General features: G+C 42.3%; 1 protein-coding gene across 1 annotated transcript; it reads left to right on the forward strand.

The window, feature by feature from the left end:
* The first annotated feature begins 342 nt into the window (after positions 1-342).
* Positions 343-10,634, forward strand: AP2S1 (adaptor related protein complex 2 subunit sigma 1). Its single transcript, XM_030970877.1, has 4 exons — positions 343-508; positions 4,665-4,772; positions 6,898-6,981; positions 10,408-10,634. The coding sequence occupies exons 1-4, from the start codon at positions 344-346 to the stop codon at positions 10,507-10,509; spliced, it is 459 nt and encodes a 152-aa protein (XP_030826737.1). The 5' UTR covers position 343; the 3' UTR covers positions 10,510-10,634.
* The last annotated feature ends 7,359 nt before the right edge of the window (positions 10,635-17,993 follow it).

Below are 17,993 nucleotides of genomic sequence, written 5' to 3' on the forward strand. Positions count from 1 at the left end.
GAGTGGGCGTGGTTTAGGGCGTGGCCTGGAGGGGCGGGGGGCGCGGAATTTGGGGAGGGGGCGAAAACCGGGATATGGAGGGGGGAGGGGGGGAGGAGGAGGGAATTTGGGGAGGGGGGAAGCGAGGAAAGGGGGCGTGGCTAAGAGCGGGGTGGGCGGGGCTTGACCTTCGAGGTGGGGGCAATTTGGGGAGGGGGCTACAAATCTCATTCTGATCACTTTCCTTCATTCCCAGGGCAGGAATTTGGGGAGGGGGCGTTGAGAAATTCGGGGAGGGGGGCGGGAATATGAGGGAGGGGCGGGAAACGTGAGGGGGAAAGGGCGGGAACGGGAGGTGCCGCGCATGCGCAGTGCGGGCGGAGCAGCGGCGCCCCCTGTTGGAAGCGGGAAGCAGCGGGGCCTGGCTCTGAGCGGGGGGCGGAACCGGGAACGGAACCGGGAACGGGATCGGAACCGGGATCGGAACCGGGATCGGAACCGGGCGGAGCCTCGGGCCGGTACCGCCATGGTGAGAAGCCCTGAGGGCAGCGAATAACCGGGGGGGACAGCGGGAATGGGAGAAGGGGAAGGAACCGGGGGGGCCTCGGGCCTGGAGCGCCCTGAGGGGACAGCGGGGTGGACGGGGGTTCTGAGGGGGTTAATTATTTTTGGTTTTTTATGAGGAAATTTGGGGTTTTTTCCACAATTTAGGGTCATTTTGAGAGGTTCTGAGGGGGGGTTTAATTATTTTTGAGATGTTATGAGGAGAATTTGGGATGTTTGGGGTTTTTTCCAATTTAGGGTCATTTTGAGGGGGGCTTCTGAGAGGGGACTTCTTTCTTTTTGGGTTTTTATGAGGAGATTTTGGGTTTTTTCCACAATTTAGGGTCATTTTGAGGGGGATTTTGAGGAGTTCTGAGGGGGGATTAATTATTTTTGGGTTTTTATGAGGAGATTTTGGGGTTTTTGACAATTTAGGGTCATTTTGAGGGGGATTTTTAGGAGTTCTGAGGGGGGATTAATTATTTTTGTGTTTTTATGAGGAGAATTTCTGATGTTTTGGGTTTTTTTCCAGTTTCAGGTCATTTTTGAGGTGTATTTTGAGGGGTTCTGAGGGGGAGTTTAATTATTTTTGGTTTTTTATGAAGAGATTTGGGTTTTTTTCCACAATGTAGGGTCATTTTGAGAGGTTCTGAGGGGGAGTTTAATTATTTTTGGGCTTTTATTAGGAGAATTTAGGGTGTTTGGGGTTTTTTTTCACGATTTAGGGTCTTTTTGAGGGGGATTTTGAGGAGTTCTGAGGGGGGACGAATTCATTTTGGGTTTTCATGAGGAGGTTTTGGAGTTTTTCACAATTTAGGGTCATTTTGAGAGGTTCTGAGGGGGGTTTTAATTATTTATGAGATGTTATGAGGAGAATTTGGGATGTTTGGGGTTTTTTCCAATTTAGGGTCTTTTTGAGGGGGCTTCGGAGAGGGGACTTCTTTCTTTTTGGGTTTTTATGAGGAGATGTGTTTTTTCCACAATTTAGGATCATTTTGAGGGGGATTTTGAGGAGTTCTGAGGGGGGATTAATTATTTTTGGGTTTTTATGAGGAGATTTTGGGGTTTTTGACAATTTAGGATCATTTATGAGGGGGATTTTGAGAGGTTCTGAGGGGGGGTTTAATTATTTTGAGTTTTTATGAGGAGATTTTGGGATGTTTTGGGTTTTTTTCACTATTTAGGGTCATTTTGAGGGGGATTTTGAGGAGTTCTGAGGGGGAATTTAATTATTTTTGGGTTTTTATGAGGAGATTTTGGGGTGTTTAGGGGTTTTTCCCAATTTAGGGTCATTTTGAAGGGGAGCTTGAGGATTTCTGAGGGGGAGTTTAATTATTTTTGGGTTTTTATGAGGAGAATTTGAGGTTTTTTTAAATTTAGGGTCATTCTGAGGGGGAGGTTAATTATTTTGTGTTTTTATGAGGAGAGTTTCGGGTGTTTTGGGTTTTTTTCCAGTTTCAGGTCATTTTTGAGGTGGATTTTGAGGGGTTCTGAGGGGGAATTTAATTATTTTTGGTTTTCATGAGGAGATTTTAGTTTTTTTCCACAATTTAGGGTCATTTTGAGAGGTTCTGAGGGGAAGTTTAATTATTTTTGGGATTTTATGAGGAGATTTTGGGGTTTTTCCCAATTTTGGGTCGTTTTGAGGGGGGTTCTGAGGGGGAGTTTAGTTATTTTTTTATTTTTATAAGGAAATTTTGGTGTGTTTTGGGTTTTTTCCCAATTTAGGGTCATTTTGAGGAGGATTTTGAGGAGTTCTGAGGGGGAGTTTAATTATTTTTGAGATGTTATGAGGAGAATTTGGGGTGTTTTGGGGTTTTCCCAATTTAGGGTAATTTGAAGTTTCCGATTTCCAGGATTTTAAGGGGTTTAAAAATTTTTGAATTTTTTGGAGAATTTGGGGAAACGCCAGGACCCTCTAAGGGATTAATTATTTTGATGAGAAGAGTTCGGTGGGGTCATTTTCCTTTCCCAAATTTTAAGTAAAAATTTTTTGGTTTAGGGTATTGAGATGAAGGTCCCTAATTATTGGAAAGTGGGGTCCCAATTTTGGGTGAGGGATTTGAGGGGGAATTTAGTTATTTTTTAATTTAAGAAATTGGTGTGTTTTGGGTTTTCCCAATTTAGGTCATTTTGAGGAGGATTTTGGGAGTTGAGGGGAGTTTAATTATTTTTGAGATGTTATGAGGAGAATTTGGGGTGTTTTGGGGTTTTCCACAGTTTTGGGGAAATAATTTTCCCGATTTCCCCCAGATTTTAACCCTTTAAAAATTGAATTTTTTCTGGAATTTCTGGGGCAGAACCCGCCTGGGAACCCTCCCCGAATTATTGAAAAAATCGGAATTTTGATGATGAAAAATCAGAATTTCGATGCCAAAAAAAATCAAATTTTGGGGAAATAATTTTCCCGATTTCCCCCAAATTTTAACCCTCTATAAATCCAATTTTTTCATGGAATTCTGGGGCAGAATTAATGAAAAAACCCTCCCTTATAATGAAAAATCGGAAATTTGATTTAGAATTTCGATGCCAAAAAAGATCAAATTTTGGGGAAATAATTTTCCCATTTCCCCCAAATTTTAACCCTCTAAAAATCCAATTTTTCCTGAATTTTCCGGGGCAGATTCGCTTCATCCTGATCCAGAACCGGGCTGGGAACCGATCTCCAATTAATGCAAAAATTTGAATTTTGATGATGGAAAATGGGAATTTCAATGCCGAAAAAAAGCAAATTTTGGGGAAATAATTTTCCCGATTTCCCCCAAATTTTAACCCTCTATAAATCCAATTTTTTCATGGAATTCTGGGGCAGAATTAATGAAAAACCCTCCCTGAATTACTGAAAAAATCGGAATTTGGATGACGAAAAAATCCAAATTTTTTCCTTTTAATCGGATTGCTTGAAAATCAAATTATCAAATTTGGAAAATTTCAATTTCCCCCAAATTTTAACCCTCTATAAATCCAATTTTTTCAGCGAATTCTGGGGCAGAACTAATGAAAAAATTGGAATTTTGATGACGGAAAATTTGATTTTCGATGCCAAAAAAAAGGGAATTTTGGGGAAATAATTTTCCCGATTTCCCCCAAATTTTAACCCTCTAAAAATCCAATTTTTTCCTGAATTTTCCGTGGCAGATTCGCTTCATCCTGATCCAGAACCGGGCTGGAAACTCTTTTCTAATTAATGAAAAAATCCGAATTTTGATGACGGGAAATGGGAATTTCAATGCCAAAAAAAATCAAATTTTGGGGAAATAATTTTCCCGATTTCCCCCAAATTTTAACCCTCTATAAATCCAATTTTTTCATGGAATTCTGGGGCAGAATTAATGAAAAAACCCTCCCTGAATTACTGAAAAAATCGGAATTTGGATGACGAAAAATCGGAATTTCGATGCCAAAAAAAATCAAATTTTGGGGAAATAATTTTCCCAATTTCCCCCAAATTTTAATCCTCTAAAAATTCAATTTTTTCTGCGAATTCTGGGGCAGAACTAATGAAAAAATTGGAATTTTGATGACGGAAAATTTGATTTTCGATGCCAAAAAAAAGGGAATTTTGGGGAAATAATTTTCCCGATTTCCCCCAATTTTTAACCCTCTAAAAATTCAATTGTTTCTGGATTTTCCGGGGCAGATTCGCTTCATCCTGATCCAGAACCGGGCTGGAAACTCTTTTCTAATTAATGAAAAAATCCGAATTTTGATGACGGGAAATGGGAATTTCAATGCCAAAAAAAATCAAATTTTGGGGAAATAATTTTCCCGATTTCCCCCAAATTTTAACCCTCTATAAATCCAATTTTTTCATGGAATTCTGGGGCAGAATTAATGAAAAAACCCTCCCTGAATTACTGAAAAAATCCGAATTTGGATGACGAAAAATCAGAATTTCGATGCCAAAAAAAATCAAATTTTGGGGAAATAATTTTCCCAATTTCCCCCAAATTTTAATCCTCTAAAAATTCAATTTTTTCTGCGAATTCTGGGGCAGAACTAATGAAAAAATTGGAATTTTGATGACGGAAAATTTGATTTTCGATGCCAAAAAAAAGGGAATTTTGGGGAAATAGTTTTCCCGATTTCCCCCAATTTTTAACCCTCTAAAAATTCAATTTTTTCTGGATTTTCTGGGGCAGATTCGCTTCATCCTGATCCAGAACCGGGCTGGCAAGACGCGCCTGGCCAAGTGGTACATGCAGTTCGATGACGCGGAAAGGAATTCATCCAGAAACACATCAAGGAAGGTTCACGCCCCCCTCTAGTCCCCTAAATCCCAGGGGCCAACCTTCCGTGGGGTAAAACCACCAAAATCGGCGGGTTTTACCCCAAAATCACCATTTCCGGCATCAAAATCACCTTCTTTAAGCCCAAAAGAATATCTTGCAGACCTCCAAAGCCCCAAATTTTCTGCACGTCTCAGTACGTCAATTTTTTACCCCAAAATTGTCGGTTTTTATCCCAAGATCACCCGTTTCTACCCGCAACATTTGCATTTTTTACCCCAAAATCACAAATTTTTTACGTTCAGTTCCTCCCAGTTCCTCCCAGTAACTCCCAGTCCCTCCCAGTCCATTCCCAGTCCCTCCCAGTCCCCATTTTCTCCATCCCAGTTGCTCCCAGTCCACCCCACGCCCCTCCCAGTCCCTCCCAGTTCCTCCCAGTCCCTCCCAGTCCCTCCCAGTCCCTCCCAGTCCCTCCCACGTCCATCCCAGTCCATTCCCAGTCCCCCCAGTCCCTCCCAGTCCCCAACCACCCCCAGTCCTCCCAGTCCTCCCAATCCCCCAGTCCCTCCCAGTCCCCCCCAGTTCACCCAATCCCAGTCCTCCCAGTCCCTCCCAGCCCTCCCAGTCCCTCCAGTCCCCCAGTCCCTCCCAGTCCCCCCAATCCCAGTCCCGTTTTATCCCTCCCAGTCCCCCAGTCCCCCCCAGTCCCCCATCCCAGTTCCCCCCAGTCCTCCCAAAATCCCAATTTTTACAGTTCCAGTCCCTCCCCCCAGTTCCCTCCTCCCAGTCCCTCCCAGTCCCCCCAGTCCCTCCCAGTCCCCCTCCCAGTTCTCCCAGTCCCCAGTTCCCCAGTCCCTCCCACCCTCCCAGTCCCTCCCAGTTCCCTCCCAGTCCCTCCCAGTCCCTCCCAGTCCCCATCCCAGTCCCTCCCAGTCCATTCCCAGTCCCTCCCAGTCCCTCCCAGTCCCTCCCAGTCCCTCCCAGTCCATCCCAGTCTCCCAGTCCCTCCCAGTCCCTCCCAGTCCCTCCCCCAGTCCCTCCCAGTCCCTCCCAGTCCATCCCCAGTCCCTCCCAGTCCCCCCCAGTCCCTCCCAGTCCCTCCCAGTCCCCCAGTCCATCCCAGTCCCTCCCAGTCCCTCCCAGTCCCCCCAGTCCCTCCCAGTCCCCCCCAGTCCCTCCCAGTCCCTCCCAGTCCCTCCCAGTTCCACAATTTCAAGCTCATTTACAGTCACTACACCAGACTTGGGTTGCCCCGGTGCCCTCCCAGTCCCTCCCAGTCCCTCCCAGTCCATCCCAGTTCCCTCCCAGTCCCTCCCAGTCCCTCTCTCCCTCCCACTCCATTCCCAGTCCCTCCCAGTTCCCTCCCAGTTCCCTCCCAGTCCCTCCCAGTCCCTCCCAGTCCATCCCAGTCCCTCCCAGTCCCCCCCAGTTCCCTCCCAGTTCCTCCCAGTCCCTCCCAGTTCCTCCCAGTCCCTCCCACTCCATTCCCAGTCCCTCCCAGTTCCTCCCAGTCCCTCCCAGTCCCAGTTCCCTCCCAGTTCCCTCCCAGTCCCTCCCAGTTCCTCCCAGTCCTCCCAGTTCCTCCCAGTCCCAGTCCCTCCCAGTTCCCTCCCAGTCCCTCCCAGTTCATCCCAGTCTATCCCAGTCCCTCCCAGTTTGTCCCAGTCCCTCCCAGTGGTTCCCAGTTTGTCCCAGTAGCTCCCAGTTTGTCCCAGTCCCTCCCAGTCCCTCCCAGTCCCAGTTCCCTCCCAGTCCATTCCCAGTTTGTCCCAGTCCCTCCCAGTTCCTCCCAGTCCCTCCCAGTCCCTCCCAGTCCCTCCCAGTCCCTCCCAGTCCCTCCCAGTCCCTCCCAGTCCCTCCCAGTTCCCCCCAGTTCCTCCCAGTCCCTCCCAGTTCCTCCCAGTCCCTCCCAGTTCCCCCCATTTCCCAGTAACTCCCAGTTTCCCCCCAGTCCCTCCCATTCGTCCAGTCCCTCCCATCCATCCTGTCCTCCCACTTCCTCCCAGTCCATCCCACAACCCTCCCAGGCCCCTCCCAGTCCATCCCAGTCCATCCCAGTACCCTCCTCAGTACCCCCCAGGCCTCCCAGTACCCCCAGGCCTTACAGTCACCCCGATGAGGTGTTAATTACCGCCCCGTTCCTCAGTCTAATTCCCTCCCAGGTCCCCAGTTCCCAGTATTTCCCAGCACCGTCTCCGCCCAGTCCATTCCCGTCTTCAACTTCTACAAGGTTGGGAAGGGGTTAATTAATGGAATTCATTAATTGATTGGAATTCCCAACCAATTGGGGAGGGTCCCTGGCGGTAACTGCGAGTTTTGGGCAATTTGAGGTGAATTTGGCCCATTTGGGGATGATTTTGACCCGGTTTTGGGCAGATTTGGGCTGATTTTGGCATAATTTTCAATGATTTTGGGGGATTTGGGGAATTTGGGGGGATTTTGGGATGAATTTCACCCATTTTTGAGCAATTTTGACCCATTTTTGGGGGGATTTTTGCTGATTTGGGGCTGATTTTGGCTGATTTTAGGATCATTTTCAATGATTTTGGGGGGATTTTGGTGATTTTGGGGTGAATTTGGCCCATTTTGGGCTGATTTTGACCCGATTTTGGGCTGATTTGGGCTGATTTTGGGATCATTTTCAATGATTTTGGGGTGATTGAGGAGATTTGGGGTGATTTGGGGATGAATTTCACCCATTTTTGAGCAATTTTGACCCATTTTTGGGTGGATTTTGGCTGATTTTGGGCTGATTTTGACCCATTTTGGGTATTTGATCATTTTCAATATTTTGGGGGATTTGGGGGGATTTTGGTGATTTTGGGGTGAATTTGGCCCATTTTGGGCTGACTTTGACCCATTTTTGGGCTGATTTGGGCTGATTTTGGGATCATTTTCAATGATTTTGGGGTGATTGAGGAGATTTGGGGGGATTTTGGGATGAATTTCACACATTTTTGAGCAATTTTGACCCATTTTTGGGATGATTTGGGCTGATTTTGGGCTGATTTTCACTGATTTTGGGATCATTTTCAATGATTTTGGGCTGATTTTGGTGATTTTGGTGATTTTGGGGTGAATTTGGCCCATTTTGGGCTGATTTTGACCCGTTTTTGGGGTGATTTTGGCTGATTTTGGGGTAATTTTCAATGATTTTGGGCTGATTTTGGTGATTTTGGGGATCATTTTGGCCCATTTTTGGGTGGATTTTGGCTGATTTTGGGCTGATTTTGACCCATTTTTGGGCTGATTTGGGATCATTTTCAATGATTTTGGGGGATTTGGGGGATTTTGGTGATTTTGGGGTGAATTTGGCCCATTTTGGGCTGATTTTGACCCATTTTTGGGCTGATTTTGGGATCATTTTCAATGATTTTGGGATCATTTTGGCTGATTTTGGGATCATTTTCAATTGTTTTGGGGTGGTTTTTGCTCATTTTTTGCTGCTTTTTGCTGATTTTTGCCCATTTTGCCCAAATTTCCCCTTTTTTCCCTTTTCCAGGTGCACACAGTGGTGGACAAGATGTTCCACGCTGGGTTTTGGGCTGATTTGGGGCATTTTTGGGTCATTTTTGGGTCATTTTTGGGCCATTTTTTGCTGATTTTTTGCTGCTTTTTTGCTGATTTTTGCTGATTTTGTCTGAATTTTGGGGGTTTTTGGGTGATTTTGCCCAAATTTCCCCTTTTTTCCCTTTTCCAGGTGCACACAGTGGTGGGCAAGATGTTCCACGCTGGGTTTTGGGCTGATTTGGGGCATTTTCAGTCATGTTTGGGCCAATTTTTGCTGCTTTTTTGCTCAGTTTTTGCTGCTTTTTTGCTGATTTTTGCTGATTTTGTCTGAATTTTGTGGTTTTTTGGGTGATTTTGCCCAAATTTCCCCTTTTTTCCCTTTTCCAGGTGCACACAGTGGTGGATGAGATGTTCCACGCTGGGTTTTGGGCTGATTTGAGTCATTTTTGGGTCATTTTGGGTCATTTTTGGGCCAATTTTTGCTGCTTTTTTGCTCAGTTTTTGCTGCTTTTTTGCTGATTTTTGCTGATTTTGTCTGAATTTTGTGGTTTTTTGGGTGATTTTGCCCAAATTTTCCTTTTTTTCCCTTTTCCAGGTGCACACAGTGGTGGGTGAGATGTTCCACGCTGGGTTTTGGGCTGATTTGGGGCATTTTTGGGTCATTTTGGGTCATTTTCGGGTCATTTTTTGCTGATTTTTTGCTGCTTTTTTGCTGATTTTTGCTGATTTTATCTGAATTTTGGGGGTTTTTGGGTGATTTTGCCCAAATTTCCCCTTTTCCCTTTCCAGGTGCACACAGTGGTGGACAAGATGTTCCACGCTGGGTTTTGGGCTGATTTGGGTCATTTTTGGGTCATTTTCGGGTCATTTTTGGGTCAATTTTTGCTGCTTTTTTGCTCAGTTTTTGCTGATTTTTTGCTGATTTTGTCTGAATTTTGTGGTTTTTTGGGTGATTTTGCCCAAATTTCCCCTTTTTTCCCTTTTCCAGGTGCACACAGTGGTGGATGAGATGTTCCACGCTGGGTTTTGGGCTGATTTGGGGCATTTTTGGGTCATTTTCGGGTCATTTTTGGGTCAATTTTGCTTTTTGCTGATTTTTGCTGCTTTTTTGCTGATTTTTTGCTGATTTTGTCTGAATTTTGTGGTTTTTTGGGTGATTTTGCCCAAATTTTCCTTTTTTTCCCTTTTCCAGGTGCACACAGTGGTGGGTGAGATGTTCCACGCTGGGTTTTGGGCTGATTTGGGGCATTTTCAGTCATGTTTGGGCCAATTTTTGCTGCTTTTTTGCTCAGTTTTTGCTGCTTTTTTGCTGATTTTTTGCTGATTTTATCTGAATTTTGGGGTTTTTTGGGTGATTTTGCCCAAATTTTCCCTTTTTTCCCTTTTCCAGGTGCACACAGTGGTGGACAAGATGTTCCACGCTGGGTTTTGGGCTGATTTGGGGCATTTTTGGGTCATTTTGGGTCATTTTTGGGCCAATTTTTGCTGCTTTTTTGCTGATTTTTGCTGATTTTGTCTGAATTTTGGGGGTTTTTGGGTGATTTTGCCCAAATTTCCCCTTTTTTCCCTTTTCCAGGTGCACACAGTGGTGGGTGAGATGTTCCACGCTGGGTTTTGGGCTGATTTGGGGCATTTTCAGTCATGTTTGGGCCAATTTTTGCTGCTTTTTTGCTCAGTTTTTGCTGCTTTTTTGCTGATTTTTGCTGATTTTGTCTGAATTTTGGGTTTTTGGGTGATTTTGCCCAAATTTCCCCTTTTTTCCCTTTTCCAGGTGCACACAGTGGTGGACAAGATGTTCCACGCTGGGTTTTGGGCTGATTTGGGGCATTTTTGGGTCATTTTTGGGCCAATTTTTGCTGCTTTTTTGCTCAGTTTTTGCTGCTTTTTTGTTGATTTTTTGCTGATTTTATCTGAATTTTGGGGTTTTTTGGGTGATTTTGCCCAAATTTTCCCTTTTTTCCCTTTTCCAGGTGCACACAGTGGTGGGTGAGATGTTCCACGCTGGGTTTTGGGCTGATTTGGGGCATTTTTGGGTCATTTTCAGTCATTTTGGGCCAATTTTTGCTGCTTTTTTGCTGATTTTTGCTGCTTTTTGCTGCTTTTTGCCCGATTTTGCCTAAATTGTCCCTTTTTTCCCCTTTTCCAGGTGTACACGGTGGTGGACGAGATGTTCCTGGCCGGGGAAATCCGCGAGACGAGCCAGACCAAGGTGCTGAAGCAGCTGCTGATGCTTCAATCCCTGGAATGACCCAAAATGCCCCAAAATTGCCCCAAAACTCCTCGCCCCGCCCTCAGTGTTGTCGTGCTGTGTCAAAAATGTGAATTTCTGTGCGTGGAAGTGACCAAAAATGGGAATAAATGGGTTCAAAAGGACCAGAAATGGGGAAATGTGCATTGGAAATGATTAAAAATGGGATTAAAATGACCAAAAATGGGATAAAAATGACCAAAAATGGGAAAAAGTGAATTGAAAATGACCAAAGATGGGAATAAATGGGTTCAAAATGACCAGAAATGGGGAAATGTGCATTGGAAATGATTAAAAATGGGATAAAAATGGCCAAAAATGGGTTAAAAATGACCAAAAATGGGAATAAATGGGTTCAAAAGACCAGAAATGGAGAAATGTGCATTGGAAATGATTAAAAATGGGATAAAAATGGCCAAAAATGGGTTAAAAATGACCAAAAATGGGAATAAATGGGTTCAAAATGACCAAAAATGGGGAAAAAGTGGATTGAAAATGATTAAAAATGGGATAAAAATGGGTTCAAAGTGACCAAAAATGGGTTAAAAATGGCCAAAAATGGGATAAAGTGGATTGAAAATGACCAAAAACGGGATTAAAATGGGATAAAAATGGGGTAAAAATGACCAAAAATGGGGAAAAGTGAATTAAAAATGACCAAAAACGGGATAAAATTGATCAGAAATGGGAAAAAGTGAATTAAAAGTGACCAAAAATGGAAATAAATGGGTTCCAAAGGACCAGAAATGGGGAAATGTGCATTGGAAATGATTAAAAATGGGATAAAAGTGGCCAAAATTGGGAAAAAGTGAATTAAAAATGATCAAAAATGGGATTAAAATGGGTTAAAAGTGACCAGAAGTGGGAAAAAGTGAATTTAAAGTGACCAAAAACGGGATAAAATTGATCAGAAATGGGAAAAAGTGAATTAAAAAGGACCAAAAATGGGAAAATGTGAATTAAAAGTGACCAAAAATGGGATAAAAATGGGTTCCAAAGGACCAGAAATGGGGAAATGTGCGTTGGAAATGATTAAAAATGGGATAAAAATGGCCAAAAATGGGAAAAAGTGGATTGAAAATGATCAAAAATGGGATTAAATTAGTTCAAAATGACCAGAAATGGGAAAAAGTGAATTAAAAATGACCAAAAATGGGAAAAAGTGAATTAAAAGTGACCAAAAATGGGATAAAAATGGGTTAAAAGTGACCATTTAAAAAGTGACCAAAAATGGGTTAAAAATGACCAAAAATGGGAAAATGTGAATTAAAAGTGACCAAAAATGGGAATAAATGGGTTCAAAATGGCCAAAAATGGGAAAAAGTGGATTGAAAATGATTAAAAATGGGATAAAAATGGGACAAAAGTGACCAAAAATGGGGAAAAGTGGATTAAAAATTGATAAAATGGATTTTAAATGACAAAAAATTGGGTAAATATTGATCCGAAATGGGAAAAAGTGAGTTAAAAATGGCCAAAAATGGGATTAAAATGGGATAAAATGGGTTAAAAGTGACCAAAAATGGGTTAAAAATGACCAAAAATGGGAAAATGTCAATTAAAAGTGACCAAAAATGGGAATAAATGGGTTCAAAAGGACCAAAAATGGGGAAAAAGTGGATTGGAAATGATTAAAAATGGGATAAAAATGGGATAAAATGGGTTAAAAATGACCAAAAATGGGAAAATGTGAATTAAAAGTGACCAAAAATGGGTTTAAAATGGGATAAAATGGCCAAAAATGGGGAAAAGTGAATTGAAAATGACCAAAAATGGGATAAAATGGGTTAAAAGTGACCAAAAATGGAAAAAAACAGATTAAAAATGGGAATAAATGGGTTAAAATGACCAAAAATTAAAAATGGGATAAAAATGGGACAAAAGTGACCAAAAATGGGAAAAAGTGGATTAAAAATTGATAAAATGGATTTTAAATGACAAAAAATTGGATAAAAATTGATCAGAAATGGGAAAAAGTGAGTTAAAAATGGCCAAAAATGGGAAAAAGTGAATTCAAAATGACCAAAAATGGGATTAAAATGGGTTAAAAGTGACCAAAAATGGGATGAAACAGATTAAACATGAGATAAAATGGGTTAAAAATGGCCAAAAATGGGAAAAAGTGAATTAAAAATGACCAAAAATGGGAAAATGTGAATTAAAAAGGACCAAAAATGGGAAAATGTGAATTAAAAGTGACCAAAAATGGGATAAAAATGGGTTAAGAATGACCAAAAATGGGAAAAAACAGATTAAAAATGGGAATAAATGGGTTAAAAATGGCCAAAAATGGGAAAAAGTGAATTGAAAGTGACCAAAAATGGGAAAAAGTGGATTGAAAATGATCAAAAATGGGATTAAAATGGGGTAAAAGTGACCAAAAGTGGGAAAAAGTGAATTAAAAATGACCAAAAATGGGAAAATGTGAATTTAAAGTGACCAACAATGGGATAAAAATGGGATAAAATGGGTTAAAAATGACCAAAAATGGGGAAATGTGAATTAAAAATGACCAAAAATGGGATAAAATGGGTTCAAAGTGACCAAAAATGGGATAAAAATGACCAAAAATGGGAAAAAGTGAATTTAAAGTGACCAAAAATGGGTTAAAAATGGGATAAAATGGCCAAAAATGGGATCAAGTGGATTGAAAATGATAAAAAATGGGATTAAAATGGGATAAAATGGGTTAAAAATGGCCAAAAATGGGAAAAAGTGAATTAAAAATGATTAAAAATGGGATAAAAATGGGATAAAAGTGACCAAAAATGGGATTAAAATGGGATAAAATGGGTTAAAAGTGACCAAAAATGGGAAAAAGTGAATTGAAAGTGACCAAAAATGGGAAAATGTGGATTGAAAATGATCAAAAATGGGATAAAAATGGGTTAAAAGTGACCAAAAATGGGATTAAAATGGGATAAAATGGGTTAAGAATGACCAAAAATGGGATAAAGCAGATTAAAAATGGGAATAAATGGGTTAAAAATGGCCAAAAATGGGAAACAGTGGATGAAAAATGAATAGAAATGGGATAAAATGGGTTAAAAATGTTCAAAAATGGGAACAAGTGGATTGGAAATGATCAAAAATGGGATAAAGTGAATTCAAAATTCGTAAAAAAAGGGGATAAAGTGAATTTGAAATGACAAAAAAATGGGACAAAACTCCTGCAAATTCCCTTTATTAAAGCGACAAAAAACGGGAATTTTGGGGAAAAGCCGCTGAAATTCCGGGATTTTTTCTGGGAATTCCGGGATTTTTTCCAGCCCATTTTCCCGCCAATTCCCAGGTTTTTCCCGCCAATCCCCAGGACATTTTCCCGCCAATTCCCTGGACATCTTCCCGCCAATTCCCAGGTTTTTTCCCGCCAATTCCCAGGACATTTTCCCTCCAATCCCAGGGATTTTTTCCCCGCCAATTCCCTGGGATTTTTCCTGCCAATTCCCAGGACATTTTCCCGCCAATCCCAGGGATTTTTTCCCGCCAATTCCCGAGATTTTTCCCGCCAATTCCCTGGGATTTTTCCTGCCAATTCCCAGGACATTTTCCCGCCAATCTCCGGGATTTTTCCCGCCAATTCGCGAGATTTTTCCCACCAATCCCAGGGATTTTTCCAGGGATTTTTCCCGCCAATCCCAGGCCATTTTCCCTCCAATTCCCGGGTTTTTCTGGGAATTCCCGGATTTTTTCCCCAATATCCAAACCCCCAAAATTCCCCCAAAATCCAACACAAAAGCACCAAAATTCCTTCAAATTGCGTTTATTAAAGCGACAAAAAACGGGAATTTTGGGGGAAAACCCTGAAATTCCGGGATTTTTTCTGGGAATTCCGGGATTTTTTCCAGCCCATTTTCCCGCCAATCCCAGGGATTTTTCCAGGGATTTTTCCCTGCCAATTCCTGAGATTTTTCCCGCCAATTCCCAGGTTTTTTTCCCGCCAATCCCAGGACATTTTCCCGCCAATTCCCGGGATTTTTCCAGGGATTTTTCCCGCCAATTCCCAGGTTTTTCCCGCCAATTCCCGGGTTTTTCCCACCAATCCCAGGACATTTTCCAGGGATTTTTCCCACCAATTCCCAGTTTTTTTCCCGCCAATTCCCGATATTTTTCCCGCCAATTCCCGGGATTTTTCCCACCAATTCCCGGGATTTTTCCCGCCAATCCCCAGGACATTTTCCTGCCAATTCCCAGGATTTTTTCCGCCAATTCCCGGGATTTTTCCCGCCAATCTCCAGGACATTTTCCCGCCAATTCCCAGGACATTTTCCCGCCAATTCCCGGGATTTTTTTCTAGGATAAAACTCCCAAAAATCCAACACAAAAGCACCAAAATTCCTTCAAATTGCGTTTATTAAAGCGGCAAAAAATGGGAATTTTTGGGGGAAAACCCTGAAATTCCGGGATTTTTTCTGGGAATTCCGGGATTTTTTCCAGCCCATTTTCCCGCCAATCCCGGGGATTTTTCCCACCAATCCCAGGGATTTTTCCCGGGATTTTTCCCACCAATTCCCGTGATTTTTCCCGCCAACCCCAGGACATTTTCCCGCCAATTTCCGGGTTTTTCCGCCAATTCCCAGGATTTTTTCCTAGGATAAAACTCCCAAAAATCCAACACAAACCCACCAAAATTCCTTCAAAATCCGTTTATTAAAGCGACAAAAAATGGGAATTTTTGGGGGGAAACCACTGAAATTCGGGGTTTTTTCTGGGAATTCCAGGATTTTCTCCAGGACATTTTCCCGCCAATCCCAGGACATTTTCCCGCCAATTCCCAGGATATTTTCCCGCCAATCCCAGAGATTTTTCCAGGGATTTTTCCCGCCAATTCTCGGGTTTTTTCCCGCCAATTCCTGGGATTTTTCCCGCCAATTCCGGGATTTTTTTCTAGGATAAAACTCCCAAAAATCCAACACAAAAGCACCAAAATTCCTTCAAAATCCGTTTATTAAAGCGACAAAAAATGGGAATTTTTGGGGGGAAAAACGCTGAAATTCCGGGGTTTTTTCTGGGAATTCCGGGATTTTTTCCAGCCCATTTTCCCGCCAATCCCCGGCCATTTTCCCGCCAATCCCCCGGATTTTTCCTTCATTCCGGGATTTTTCACCATTCGGGGATTTTCCCGCCAATTCCCAGGATATTTTCCCGCCAATCCCAGAGATTTTTCCAGGGATTTTTCCCGCCAATTCCCGGGATTTTTCATGGGGTTTTTCCCGCCAATTCCCAGGATATTTTCCCGCCAATCCCAGAGATTTTTCCAGGGATTTTTCCGCAATCCCCGGGATTTTTCCTGCCATTTTTCCCGCCAATTCCCGGGATTTTTCCCGCCATTTTTCCCGGCAATTCCCGGGATTTCCGGTCCTCCCCGGCCGTGGTTGGGGCTCAGCGCAGCAGGTGCGCCGTCAGCCAGTACATGAGCAGCGGCTGCGCGGCGCCGATGGCCATGGTCAGGTACATGCGCAGCTGGTTCTTGGCGCCGCGCACCAAAACCCCCTCGGCCGCCGCCTCCGACAGCAGCTTCAGCCTCAGCGTGCGGATCTGGGGGGAAAACCGGAAAATCTGGGGGTTAGAATCAAAAAAAAGCCAAAAAAAAAGAGCAAAATTTCCCAAAAAAATCCCATTAAAATCCCACAAAAATCCCCAGAAAAATCCCATTAAAATCCCACAAAAATCCCATGAAAAATCCCCAGAAAAATCCCATTAAAATCCCCAAAAAATCCCCAGAAAAATCCCATTGAAATCCCCACAAAAATCCCATAAAAATCCCATTAAAATCCCACAAAAATCCCATGAAAAATCCCCAGAAAAATCCCATTAAAATCCCCAAAAAATCCCATTAAAATCCCACAAAAATCCCATAAAAATTCCACAAAAAACCCCATTAAAATCCCCAGAAGAATCTCACAAAAATCCCATTAAAATCCCCAGAAAAATCCCATTAAAATCCCATGAAAATCCCATTGAAAACGCCCAAAATCGGCCCCAAAACCCCCTCGGTTGAGCAGCTTCAGCCTCAGCGTGCGGATCTGGGGGAAATTGGGAAAATTTGGGGTTTAGAACCAAAAAAAAGCCAAAAAATAGCAAAATTTCCCAAAAAAATCCCATTAAAATCCCACAAAAATCCCCAGAAAAATCCCATTGAAATTCCACAAAAATCCCATTGAAATCCCCACAAAAATCCCCACAAAAATCCCATTAAAAATCCCCAGAAACATCCCATTAAAATCCCCAAAAAATCCCATTAAAATCCCACAAAAATCCCATAAAAATTCAACAAAAAAACCCATTAAAATCCCCAGAAAAATCGCACAAAAATCCCATTGAAATTCCCAGAAAAATCCCATTAAAATCCCACAGAAATCCCATTAAAATTCCACAAAAATCCCATAAAAATCCCATAAAAATTCCACAAAAAACCCATTAAAATCCCCAGAAAAATCCCATTAAAATCCCCAGAAAAATCCCAGAAAAATCCCATTAAAATCCCATTAAAATCCCCACAAAAATCCCATTAAAATTCCACAAAAATCCCATTAAAATCCCACAAAAATCCCATTAAAATCCCATAAAAATTCCACAAAAAACCCATTAAAATCCCCAGAAAAATCCCATTAAAATCCCATGAAAATCCCATTGAAAACGCCCAAAATCGGCCCCAAAACCCCCTCGGTTGAGCAGCTTCAGCCTCAGCGTGCGGATCTGGGGCCAAAACATCCAAATTTGGGGATTAGAACTAAAAAAAAAAGCCAAAAATTTTTTAAAAAACCACCCAAAATTAAAAAAAAATCCCCAAATTCTCAAAAAAATTGGAAAATTCCCCCAAAAAATCCCAAACTTCCAAAAAAAAGAATCCCAAAAAGCCCCAAGAACATCCTGAAATTCAAAAAAAATCCCAAAACTCCCCAAAGAATCCCCAAATTAAAACAACTCCCCAAAAGTCCCAAAATAAATCCCCAAATTCCCCCCAAAAAATCCCCAAATTCCCCATAAAAATCCCAAAATTAAAAAAAATTCCTCAAAATTCCCCCAAAAAATCCCCAAAAGTCCCAAATTTAACCCCCAAAAACCCCAAAATTCCCCCCAAAAAACCCAAAATTCCCCCAAAAAGCCCCCAAAAATCCCAAAATTCCCCCCAAAAATCCCAAAATTCCCCCCAAAAATCCCAAAATTCCAAAATAAATCCCCAACATAAATCCCAAAAAAATGCCCAATTTCTCAAAAAAATCCCCCAAAAAATCCCCAAAAAATCCCAAATAATCCCCCAAAATCCCCCAAAAAATCCCCAAAATGCCACCAAAAAAATCCCCAAAACTCCCCAAAAAAATCCCTCCCAAAAATCCCCAAGTTCCAAAATAAATCCCCAAAATAAATCCTCCAAAAATCCCAAAACTCCCCAAAAAATCCCAAAAAACTCCCCAAAAAATCCTAAAAAACTCCCCAAAAAATCCCAAAAAATCCCCCCCAAAATCCCCCATCCTCCAAAA

This window comes from Camarhynchus parvulus, unplaced genomic scaffold, assembly GCF_901933205.1.
Source record: "Camarhynchus parvulus unplaced genomic scaffold, STF_HiC, whole genome shotgun sequence".
NCBI lineage: Eukaryota > Metazoa > Chordata > Aves > Passeriformes > Thraupidae > Camarhynchus > Camarhynchus parvulus.